This window comes from Nicotiana tomentosiformis, chromosome 6, assembly GCF_000390325.3.
Source record: "Nicotiana tomentosiformis chromosome 6, ASM39032v3, whole genome shotgun sequence".
Classification (NCBI taxonomy): domain Eukaryota; kingdom Viridiplantae; phylum Streptophyta; class Magnoliopsida; order Solanales; family Solanaceae; genus Nicotiana; species Nicotiana tomentosiformis.
The window spans coordinates 25,683,942-25,697,005 of record NC_090817.1 but is presented as its reverse complement, the minus strand read 5'-3'; the positions used below and the strand labels follow the sequence as shown (position 1 = coordinate 25,697,005).

General features: G+C 34.1%; 2 protein-coding genes across 2 annotated transcripts; one reads left to right on the top strand and one right to left on the bottom strand.

The window, feature by feature from the left end:
- Window positions 1-8,126: 8,126 nt before the first annotated feature.
- Window positions 8,127-9,703, top strand: LOC104089223 (small ribosomal subunit protein bS20c). Its single transcript, XM_009594068.4, has 3 exons — window positions 8,127-8,415; window positions 8,496-8,662; window positions 9,295-9,703. Exons 1-3 carry the CDS (start codon window positions 8,265-8,267, stop codon window positions 9,541-9,543), a joined length of 567 nt encoding a protein of 188 aa, XP_009592363.1. The 5' UTR covers window positions 8,127-8,264; the 3' UTR covers window positions 9,544-9,703.
- Window positions 9,704-10,883: 1,180 nt separating this feature from the next.
- LOC104089224 (putative pentatricopeptide repeat-containing protein At3g15200) lies at window positions 10,884-12,655 on the bottom strand. The gene has a single exon (XM_009594069.4). The coding sequence runs from the start codon at window positions 12,531-12,533 to the stop codon at window positions 11,013-11,015; it is 1,521 nt and encodes a 506-aa protein (XP_009592364.1). The 5' UTR covers window positions 12,534-12,655; the 3' UTR covers window positions 10,884-11,012.
- Between the last annotated feature and the right edge of the window lie 409 nt (window positions 12,656-13,064).

The window sequence follows — 13,064 nt, the reverse complement described above, 5'->3', positions numbered from 1 at the left end:
ATTTAAAATTTTTCTTTTACCTTTCTTATGCTGGACTGTAGAATCCATAGTCATACAGAATTACCGCAAGTCCGACACCATTAAATATACATCTCAGATTCAATCCATACACAAATCCGAAAAAATTCTCGATTGCCATATATAAATCTTGAACCCATTAGAACTTACTCGAGAGTCATCCACTCTCCTCAAATCTCAATTTCACCGCTCAAACGGGCCGAACTGCCTATGCTCAATTAGCACAACAACACTCCAAAGAAGTAACCATGCCTTAACTCAACCGAGCAAATTCATACAGCGTGCACACTACATCCGTCACGAATAACAACTCAACGCATTTCGTGATTTTCATATACTCATAAAGTGTAATGTAACCTGTATCCAGGAATTTCTTTACTCGAGTCATCCTCGATCTCAATCTCTACAAGTCATAACCGATTCACATGTATGCCTCTAACCGAAACCAGTACAACACATAACCATGAAATTAAATCGCCAATAGAAGGCTCTCCCACTTGGCTCAAAGCCATAGAACAAAACATTCCATAACTCACAATATCCAAACTCTATTACTATCATAATACTGTAGTCATTTCAACGAAAACTCTTCACAAGCTCAGGTAACGCAAATCATAAAATACCTTAAATCATCTACTAAGCTCGCCTTCATCCTTGTGATGGTCAAGTCAACTTTCTCAACCAATCCAAACTCGAATCTCAATACATATACCCTGATGTTAGAAAAGAAACTCCCCACACAACATTATAAGGAATACACCAACGTAGATTACTCCGCAGGAGATAACCCACCTGCTTAGTCTCAAATTGGCATGTTGCTATACCCTTTCGCATCCACAATTTCTATGCAATCACTTAATCTTTCTGAGTCCAAACTCATTATCAAGACATGAGAATTTAATTTATCCCCAATTTAACAACGTAAAAGACCCTTCAACACACTCATAACCCGAGACTATAAGTCACATCAAGATAGAAATTAAGCACCCAATAGTCTTTTTCACATCCCAAACAAACTCATCCCGTCATATTCAAACCAACTAGACACATTCTGTAGTCACATCATGCTCATCATATAGCTATTCAACCGCTCATTAAGCCACAAATTCCACTCACAGGGACACTACTGGACATATGAGTTCAAATGTATAAGTTCACACAATTGAAGCTACCGAGCCTAAGTTGCGGTCTAAATCTGGCCTCAAGTCCTCCAGATTACCATCACCAGAACACATAATACACATCTCAAATATCGTTCATGGAATCACAAGCCGGCGATGCACAGCAGATGCCGAGCGCTCACATGCGCACACGAATACGTGGAAGGAATTCAAAGAGTTATTTTTCAAGATGAATCAATTCTGCACGATAAGGAAAGAAAGATGCGAAATTATCCTAAATGCCTTGTAGCCTCTCGAAGATAAGTATGGACGTCATCATATCGATCCGCAAGCCTCTACTAGACACTTGCTCATGACTTGTATAACCTATGAACCTAGAGCTCTGATACCAACTTGTCACGACCCAAAATTCAACTAGTCGTGATGGCACCTAACCTCACCCACTAGGTAAGCCAAATACACACAATCTGATTCAATTAATAATTAACTGACTATAATACACTCCCCAAGGAGTGGTAGTACAAATCATGATCTTCTAAGATTAGAATTTACAAAACTGGTATGAAATAAATACATCATCTATTCGAAGTATACACAAACAGATTCTTATAAATCTAAGGCTACCATGAACAAGAGGCAGTTATGACCGGAACACAGGTACATCTTCAAATCCAGCTCCCATCGATCGCAGCAACATCAACATCCAATATCTGCATGCAAGGTGCAGAAGTATAGTATAAGTATAACCGACCCCATGTACTCACTAAGTAATAAACCTAACCTTAGGTTGAAAGTAGTGACGCGCTGGAACACAAGTCAGGGTCCAACACCAATAGCCAACAACATTTCATAACCATATAATTTAAAGCATCACAAGTAATAATCTAACAATAACATGCTCAACTTAATCATGATTTCTGAAAATACCTTTGCCTTTCAAGTGTATCAGTGAAAACTCAAGTATTTTACCGAAGTTTCCAAAAATATGAGTAAGTTTGAAACATTAATTTTTCCAAAATTCCTTTCAACAATAAATAAGATGTTTCATTTTCTTTCCACATAGCCAATGGAAAATGCATCAATATGCCCATATGCCAATATGTGTGAGAAGTCATGAATGACGTGATACTGTACAACATGAGAAAAATACATCTCTATGCATGTATGTCAAGTGTGCATGTCAATGCGATGCACCTCAATGATAAAACCATATGCATACTCTCAGAGTATCATTTCACTAAATCCTTCCAGTCACTCAATTCTCTCAGTCACTCAATCCTCTCAGTCACTCCATCCTCACAGTCACTCAATCCTCACAGTCACTCATGCCTCACAGTCACTCGGCACTCGCGCTCGGCACTCGCACTTAGAACTCGCACTCAGTAGGTACCTGCGCTCACTAGGGGTATGTACAGACTCCGGAGAAACTCCTTCAGTCCAAGCGTTATAACAAGCCAATCATGACATAAATCAGTCACTCATGCTATGGCGTGCGGCCCGATCCCATAAACAATAATATATATAAAGTCAATATCATGTTGCGGCGTGCAGTTCGATCCCATAATCATCCTCACAATCAGGCCCTCGGCCTCACTCAGTCATCAATCTCTCCAGTCTCTTGGGCTCACAATGTCATGAAAATCAGCCCAAAATGATGCTATGATGAATCAATAAATAGCAACAGAGACTGAGAGATAATATGAAATGAATGAACATGACTGAGTTTTAAAACTTCAATTTAAACAAATTCAACAACAATATGACCTCTGTGGGTCTCAATGATACTGACATATAGCCTCAACATGATTTTAACATGATTCTCAGCTCAATAGCTCTAGTACGTAGAGATTTTCATGATTTCAGATAAGTTCAGGTAACTACACAGTACCACAGGAATAGCGGAATCACAGTTCATACGGTGCACGCCCACACGCTCGTCACCTAGCATGCGCGTCACCTCAATACCAAACACATAACATGTATAATTCAGGTTTAAAAAACTCAGCTCCAAGATTAGAAGAGTTACTTACCTCAATTCGAGCAAATTCTTTATTCCAATAAAACTTTTTCTCATGATTCAGCCTCCAAACGCCTCGAATCTTAGTCAAAATAATTCGATACAATCAATACGAGGTATAAGAATCAATTCCATATGAAAATGCTAAATTTCACAATAAAACCCCGAAATTAATTCAAAAATTAACAGTGGGACCCACATCTCAAATCGCAGAAAACTCATGAAATCTGAACATTCGTTCCGATACGAGTTCAACCATACAAAAACTATCGAATTCCGACATCAGATTGACCTTCAAACCTTTATTTTATATTTTTTGAAGATTTTATAAAAATCTAATTTTTCTTCCATAAATTCACGGATTCATGATGTAAATGAATATGAAATTATAAAATATAATCAATATAGGATAAGAAACACTTACCCCAATATTTTTCCGTCAAAATCGCCCAGAAATGGCCTAAATCAAGCTCCATAAACTCAAAAATGAGTGAAAATGGCAAGAACCCCGTTTTATAGACCCTCTGTTGTTTTCGAGTGCCACAGGAGCGTGGGGCGCTGCCTGTGGCGCAGTATCCAGTACCCCAACAATTTCAAGCGCCCCACGCTGCCCTTGGTGCTGGCGGCAATGGAAAATTATTTTCGACACGGAAATGGGCATAACTCTCTCATATGATGTCCGAATTCGACGATTCTTTTTGCTATGGATCCATAATTTCAATACGGATCTAATGCTTCAATAAGAACTGAATATGGATATCATTTTCTTAATGTGATACTATAATACTCGAAGAAGTGACGTCGAAACATCCTAGGTTCGATGTCGAAACATAGCAAATCAAGTCCGATTGACTTCAAATTTTGCACATAAGTCATAAATGACATAATGGACCTATTCCAATTTTCAGAATCAGATTCCGACCCCGATATCAAAAAGGTCAACTCCCAGGTCAAACTTCCTAACTTAAATTTTTATTTTAGTCATTTCAAGCCTAATTTAACTACTGACTTTCAAGTAATTTTTCGAACATACTCCTAAGTCTAAAATTATCATACGGAGCTATTGGAACTATCACAACTCCATTTCGGAGTTGTTTGCACAAAAGTCAAACTTCGGTCAACACTTTTCATTTAAGCTTCCAACATGAAATTCATTCTTCCGAACTAATCCCGAAACACCTAAAAATCAAAACCGACAATTCACACACGTCATAATACATCATATAAAGTTATTCAAGATTTCAAATAGTAGAAAGGAGAGTAATTACTCAAAACGACAAGTTGGGCCGTTACAGTTTGCAAGCTGATTATGAACTTCACTAAGTTTTCAATCATCGGTAGTATAACCCAAAAATAAAAAATACTTTATTTCATAAAGGTAATAACTCGTTGTCTAGTGATTTTTAAACTACTGAAAGCCTACCTCATTCATAGTATTAAAAATTTTGATCGGTAATAACCGATTATTATATGCGATTTCTTAATTAATTAGGTTATATTATATGTTAACTACAAATTGTCAATGTCATAGATTAATGGCTAATTCAAAAAAGTTCATTAAAGAAAAGAAATAGAGGCAAAAGAATTAAGAAAAACATATATATATATATATATATATATATATATATATATATATATATATATATATATATATATATATATATATATATATAACAGGAAAAGAAAAACACATTAGAATCTCACTTCGATATCGGATAAAATCACGACTCAAAGTTATTGCAATTGTAGAGTATAAATATATATATAACAAAAAACAGATATCAAAATTTATGTATTTAAAAAAAAAATCATTACTTCAACTTATACAACATAAACCTAAAGATGACAAAATCAAAGACCATTAATGAGAATTGTGAAATACGCTTTATTTCGATCTTCACCTCATTATTTGACACTTCCTCTTAAACATTCTTCTTAAGATTCACACATGTATGGAATATCTTCTTACATTTACCTTAAACAAAAAATAAAGAATAGAAATTATACCACATCTTAGTATAATTTTTTTTCCCACTACAATCTTTAACATAGAGATAGATCAAATCATCATAAGCAGAATATAAAGTTAGTATCAGTCATATTTGTTCAAAATATAGAAGTCCTTATATAGGTACATATAGAGGAACATATAATAAATAGTCATAAATTTACACATTAAATATTGAGATTATTAAAAATATAGATTATGAAGATAAAGAGTGTGAGTTATGAAGCTAGAATTTTTAATAGAAAATAAATGAAAAAAAAAGATGAAAACCCCAAAAAAAGGAGAAAAAAGATAAATTTGTTTCTTGGCTTAAGAGAGGTGCCACTCACTTTTCTATTGTCCACTTTTATATATATATATATATATATATATATATATATATATATATATATATATATATATACTTGACCAGATAATAAAACCATAGAATTAGCTACCATAACATATAAGCTACACAATTACTTGGAATCATGATGACAAATGTTTAAGTCACAAGTTTAGTTGAGAGAAACGACAACGATTCCTAAAACTAAGAGGAATGGAAGTGCTCGAAATGTTAACATGCTAAAATTAGATCGGGAAAGGACTCTCATTATATTTTTTTTCCTTTACAAATTTGTGATATTATATAATTTAAATAAGGAAGAATTTAATACACTAAAAAATGTTGATTTCGAAGATCTAAATATTAGGGAAATAATTAAATGGTTATTCCTAAATATTAAAAAAATAATTAAATAGCTATTTTGTCTAGTATGAAATCAAACTTTAAAAGGTAAAAATGACGAACGACATTTCACTAAGAGAATTTATGCTTTTAATATAAATATAGATAGATAGATAGATAGATAGATAGATATAAATAAATACTATGGGGAGATAGAATTAAAATAAATTAAGTCTTTATCTTAGCATACGTGTGTTGCACGTGTACCTAGCATCAATCAATAAAATATATGTATAAAAAGAACATGTAAATTAAGTTTTAAAATATGTGCCTAGCGTCAATCACTAAAGAACATGCAGAGAGTTTTAAAATGACTACATTAAGGTAATATTTTACAATAAATAATTTAATATATTAAAAAAATAAGAAATTATCATTTATTAAAATGAATATATTAAAAAATGACAAGTCACTTAGTATCATTTTTTTTGTCTTATATTGTTTCACCCATATTGCCTAAAGTTTGCATTTTTACCAATTTAACTTTTAATACTATATTATAAACGGATTTTTATGAAAATTTCAAAAAAGGTAATTTTTTTTATTTTCATTTTTGCAAATTAGTTAATTCAAAGACATATTACCAACCAATTTCTTACTTTTATATTCTTAAAATTAAAATATTTTATTAGTTAAGCTTGATACTTAAATTTTAGAAATTTTGGAATTAATGAATTTTGAGATTACTCCCAAACATGGTTTAATAACCAAAACTTTAATTTATTTTAAAATTTTAAAATATTAGAGAAATAATTAAATAATTATCTTATTGTTTACAAAAATACTCATAAACCTTAGAAAAGAACTCCTAAACTTGAAAAAACGAAAAAGAAAGTAATGTCTCATAAGCAAAGAAAAGAAAAACAAGGACTACTAAACTAATACTCGTAAACATTAAAAGAAGACACCTAAAACTGCTAAATCTAAATGGTTGATATGAAGGAGCCCTAAAATTGGACGGAAATTGAAAGTACTGGATTTTATATCGAAATTCTAATATTAGAGTAATAATTATTTGATTATTCTAAATATTAGAGAAATAGTTAAATGACTATTTCTACATATTAGATAAAATAACTTAAATTATTATTTTATCTAATGTAAAAATATTTTTTACAAGATACAAAAGAGGAATCTTACCTCAACGTATAACTTCTAAACTTCTTGAGAAATTTCTTCGTAGAAATCTTGGGCATGTCATAAACTGTTAATATTAAGTATATGTTAAAATAAGCAAAAAAGAACTATAATCGTACAATAAAACAATACTCAGTTACTTAGTTTTCATACCATGTTTGCTCTTGCTCCAAATACTCAAATTGAAGTAGCACCGGAGAAGGATCACTCTTAACTTCATCACCGACGAACTGATGGCAAATAAATCGTTTGATAATAGGTACAAACAATATTACATTTGGCCTAGAACACTGGAATAATTCTAAAATTTAATATTAATTCACTTTTTTCTTATTCTAAAGATTAGGTTGATGAATGCATTAGCCAACCATAATAGTGTTCATGAAGAATAAAGAGTTTTTGACCTCTTTAATTGCATACTAAATAGTAATAAGTTTCACACCTATATTTTTATTCCTTTTTCCTTTTGAACCAGTGCAATTTTGACTTCTCTTTCATAGGGAGAATATATAATAAGTTTCCTATTATAATATCCTATAATTATTTAATTTCCTTTTCTTAACCTACGACAGTCCCTCTTCGTATGGGATGTCTATTTTTTTTGGGAAAGTTTCCCACTTATATACTTCTTTTTTTCCTTTTCTCCTACGATATTTTGTTTTTTGTTATAAACTTAATTTTTTATTTGTATTTACATTTTTATCCTACTTAGAGCGCTCTTAACGAAGGATAAAAATGACGAACGGCATTACGCTAAGGGTCTTTGTGCTTTTAATATAATATATAGATATAGATTTGTCGTGGTTTGACTTGACATTAAATTTAAGAAAAAAGGGAAGATTTTTAAAACTTGTGGCCTTAATATACCACAATAATAGTGTGGTCAGAAAACTTTTGAAACTTGTGGCATTAAATATTCCATATCATTTGTGTGACTAGAAAATTTCAAAAAAATATAAAAATATGTTTCTTTTTTCAAACAGACTAATAAACAAATAATATGAGTACATAAAAGTTGGATATCACTTAATTATTGGGCCTACTAGACAAAGCCTGCGTATTCTCTATTAAAGGAAAGGAGGCAGCCTTATCCATAACAGACAAGCCCATTTGTAATTTGTAAACATCAAAACAAACAGGCTAAGCAGATAAGATGGAATAGGAAGTTGCTCAACTTCTGATGAGGATTTTCCATTCTAGTTCTAGAGGGAGGAAGAGAAGTAGAAAGCAAGAGAGATGGCGGGAGCTTCCATATCTTCTTCTTGTTGGAGCTTAACTGGAAAATTCAAAACCCTTTCTCTCAATCCCTCTCACCCAAATCCAAATGCTGCTGCTTTCAAGCCCCTAAGCTTTTCTGCTAACACTTCGGTCAATCTATTTTCCAAAGGTACTCAGATCAGTTCATATACAACAACCATTCGCTTTAATTAAGGGCTCCTTATGATTTACAAATTGGTAAATTTTCAGGGTTTGTTTCGCTGACTCATCTGCAAAGGCCGTCACGTCGTTCCATTGTTTGCGAAGCTGCTCCAACGAAAAAAGCAGATTCAGCTGCCAAAAGAGCACGCCAAGCTGAGAAGAGGCGAATTTACAACAAAGCTCGAAAATCTGAGGTCAAAACTCGGATGAAGAAGGTATATTGCAATCCTAATTACTGATTTCCTGATAAACTTAGTTTGATTGAGCTTAATTCTGTTTCAATTGTCACCTATTGCATGTCCCACTGATTTTCCAACTTGTGCATTAATTTTTCATTGTTCTCAAAAAATTTCTGCACGACCATATTCATCTTTTTCCCTTTGAAGTTGTCTCGCGTAAGCATATTGGCCAAACTTGAATGAGTCAAAATGAGTTGAATCAATAAATGGATGATAATTCAATCCTGTCCAAAGTTTATTGGGTCACGATGGGTTGATTAACTTGGTGGGACGCTGTAAATATCAATCGAGCGGTGACAAAAACTAAAATGAGAGCACAGCATATACTGGAAATTTTAGGAAACAAAGAAAAAACCATTGCTAGTAAGTAATGACTTTTTAAGGTGCAAGTCCCCCTATGAAGCTATGTTCCATATCTCCGAGTGAAGCTAATGTCTTATCTCATATATTTGGGATGTCCCATAATGTGTTCTACTGTTACCACTTAATAGTTTTTAGGATCAAAAGTGAACATTTTCCAGAAAGACTAACTATTACTTTGCCGAAAAGTTAAAGCTATATGGCAACTTGCATACCTGCATATTTAAGGTAGTGTTTTCCTATTACAGGTTTTGGAAGAATTGGACATGCTGAGGAAGAAACCAGATGCACAGCCAGAGGAAGTTCTTACCATCGAGAAGCTGATAGCAGAGGCATATTCAGTAATTGATAAAGCAGTCAAAGTAGGAACGCTTCACAGGAACACTGGAGCAAGAAGGAAATCACGGCTTGCAAGAAGAAAGAAAGCAGTTGAGATCTATCATGGCTGGTATGTACCATCTCCAGCCGCTGAACCTGCTTCTGCAGCAACAGTTTAGCCTTTTCCTTGTTAAATGTAAAGCAGTGACTTGAGTAATCAGCTACCTAGAGTATGATGAATTATTTCACATTTTTATATTTTATATCAACTTGTTTGTGCAATCATTGTCCTCTTCTGTAGCACGGAAATCAGCAATGCGATTTTATTTGTTAAAGACACTTGAACATGTTTCAGCTAGACATTTTTTCCCATAAAATGTTGGATAGAAGAAACAGAAGAGTGGTGAACCAAAAAAAAGAGAAGGGGACATGTGGAGAGTAATGCATCCTTTCCAGATATACTTGTTGTCGTATTGATGTTTTGGTGACACTGCTACATACGAGCAGAATGTGCTTATACACAGTAGTGTCAAAAACAAAGAATGTGCTCTCAAAATTGATTAGAGGTCATCATAATGTTTTAGCTGATTAGTAACACTCAACAGGGGTTAAGAAGTTGTAGTGAGATTTACGCACTCGCCAACTCAATGCAGACTTACCAAAGTAAGCAGAGAAGTCTAGTTAGAACAATTGCTACAGGATGTAGGGCGGTAAGCTGATGCCTTCAGTGGATAAAGATTAAAGATGAGAATATTCCTTGAACAAATGGAACTTGTTTTATAGATAGTGAAGCCAACTATCTAATCCAGTGTTTGAAACAAAACCGAAGGGCAATATTTGTGGCACCGCATATAATAAGCTGATGACGCTTTTCGCTTTAGAAAATACATCAAAAGAGATGCCTCAAAGATTCTTAATTGACGGTTACATTCTTATGAAACAAAGAGGATATCGTACAAAACTAGCTCTAGTGCACCGTTCACGGATCACCTACCCTTTTTCATTCTTATTCAACTTCTCATTCTTCTGTTTCCTAAACCTCTTTCATTGTCCCATAAATTTCTTACAGCATCCTCCAGAATTTTGTTCTTGCTCCAAGAACCAATCTCCTTACATGTCATCTCATTGAGATGATACAATCTGTCATCTTATCTTCCACTGTTGTTATGACCACGAATCATGTAAGGTGAGACAAGATTGCTTATTCTGCTTCCTCCACAATTAACGAGTAGAAAGGGGAACAAGTGAACCACAGGTCATTATTCAGTGACTTCGGGCAGGTAAAACTTGCGGAGCAGTTTCTCAAAGAATATAACTTCCAAATTGAAGACCAGCATTGGCTATAAATTATAATATGAAAAGATTGGAGAAATAATGTTATCAAGTTTTTATATCTCCAAGTTTGTTTGTAAGGGGTACCTAAATGAGAGTGCAGGAAACTTGTTACACACAAAATGTGCACTCCAAATTATCACCATCCAATTAATTGTTTGCTGATAACATGTTTGCATCAACATGCAGTGATCAAAGCCCCTAGTTGATCTTGATTTGCTAACATTTCCATAGAAAATGTTAAGTGCCTTTCTCATCATTCTAATTCAAGCCAATAGCACGTCAAGCAAAAATAACATAATTAGTGGAGCAGGCCTTACCTAGTGTTCTCATTCCTCCTTCCCTTTTTTGTCATTTCCTTCTTCTCCAACTCTTTTCTTTTCTCCTTTAGCTTGATGCTCATGGCATCCACTAACAAATTTGTCCTTGGCTCTGGCACCATATTCTTTGAAATCATCTCATTGAAATAACACAAAGCATCCTCTAATCTTCCCCCTTCAAAAAGACCATGAATCATAATTGTATACGATCGTTGATCGGGTCCTAGTCCACTCCTCTCCATCTCATCCCATGTACTCATTACTCTTTCTTGATTATCCCAGCTCATAAACAACCTTAACAGCAAATTATAGGTATCTCCAAGCATTTTACATCCATTTTTATTCATCCTTTCCAAAATCCCAATAGCTTCCTCAGGCGTCTTGGCGGAATTCAACAAGTAACCATAGGTTCTAGCATTTGGCAAACAACCCTCTCCCTTAGTTTCCATCTCGTCTAAAAGCTCATAAACCTTATCCATCCGCCTAATCTTACATAAATGCTTAATCAACGAATTATAAGTGGCGGCATCAGGCAAACAATCTCTCTCATTCATTTCCCGGAAAATATCCAAAGCTTCAGGAATTCTCTTCTTGAAACACAATCCATCAATAATACAATTGCAAATTGCCACATCCGGCTTACACCCTTTTTCCCACATTGTCTGAAACAACTTCACCGCAGTGCTTATTTTCCCTGATTTGCATAGCGAATTGATGAATATTCCATACGTAAACTTATCCGGCTTACACCTTGAAGTCACTATATCATTCCAAAACCTCTTTGCCTCACGTAAACTCCCCAAAACACACCATCCATTCAGAATGATATTACGCATCTTTATATCATGCTTGAACTCATTTTTCTTATTGTGAAACAAGAATTCAGCAGCTTCAACATGCTTGAATCGACACAAACAAACGAGAAGCATCTGAAAAGCAATAAGATCAAGCTCCAAACCCAAATCTTTCCTCTTATAGAAAAACTCTATTGCATCTTCAACTTTATGGGCTGCAGCATATCTATTAATCACAATGCCATAAGTTCTTTCATTAACCAAATTTCCTCTCTTAGACATTTCATCAAGCACTTGGTTGAGTTCATCAAAACGCCTCATTCGCCCAAGTATATCAAGAATTTCATTGAAAGATCCAGTCTTTGGTGAATACCCACCTGCTAATACCCATTTGAAGAAGGTAAAAGCTGGTTTCCAATCAGAACGGTGCCGTTTAAGCACGTCAAGAATGAAATCTTCGGATAGTGTAAAATTGCATTGGTTAAGGGATTGAAATATGTCACTCACTGATTTATTTGCTTCAATCTTGAGAAGGGTCTGCACTTTCAACGCGCAGTTCTCCTCAGAAGCATATGCAGCGAATTCGTCGGAGTTTGTGTGCGTTTGGCGATGATAGTTTTGTACTGGGACGGGAAAGGGAGGCGCTGCTTTGTTTGTTAATATAAATATGGATTGGAAACTGCATAAACGGTGAATTTTCCGGTAGAGTTGTTTAGTTGACATTGGTAATTAGAAAGTGAACGCCGAATGCGTGATGCTAGCTGGGAAAAATTGCTGTGAATTTTCCGGTGGAGCGCTGGGGGAGAGGAGCTATGGAATGAAAGTAGAAGCAAATGCAAAAGATGTGTAATGTCAAACGTTTAAATAAAAGTTACTAATTCAAGTTGGACAAAAGAACAGAGGATGGAGATGTTTCATACTGCAAAGAAAGTTTCACAAGCATACATTCTTTTTTGGGTAATTTCTGATATACTTAACTCTTATTTTGTTAAACAAACATCACTTTACTTTACCTAAATATTCAAACAAAATGGTTGCTCAATTTTTGGGGGAAAATGACAAAAATAGTCTCTTATGTTTGAGGTTAGATTTAAGTAGTTTTTTAAGCAGTTTTATTCTTTTAGGTTTGCCAAAAGTGAACACTTTTAGGATGTGTTTGGTACGAAGCAAAATATTTTTTATGAAAAATATTTTTCTCGAAAATATTTTTCTGGAAAATGAGTGACTTTAACACTTATTTTTTTTTGGTGAGTG

What these genes read in the sequence shown, in the direction of transcription:
- LOC104089223 (XM_009594068.4), top strand. Translation starts at nt 8,265, where the DNA reads ATGGCGGGAGCTTCCATATCTTCTTCTTGTTGGAGCTTAACTGGAAAA. An exon ending in GGTCAATCTATTTTCCAAAG is followed by an intron (nt 8,416 to 8,495) that starts GTACTCAGATCA and finishes GTAAATTTTCAG; the next exon opens with GGTTTGTTTCGCTGACTCAT. An exon ending in TCAAAACTCGGATGAAGAAG is followed by an intron (nt 8,663 to 9,294) that starts GTATATTGCAAT and finishes TTCCTATTACAG; the next exon opens with GTTTTGGAAGAATTGGACAT.
- LOC104089224 (XM_009594069.4), bottom strand. Translation starts at nt 12,533, where the DNA reads ATGTCAACTAAACAACTCTACCGGAAAATTCACCGTTTATGCAGTTTC.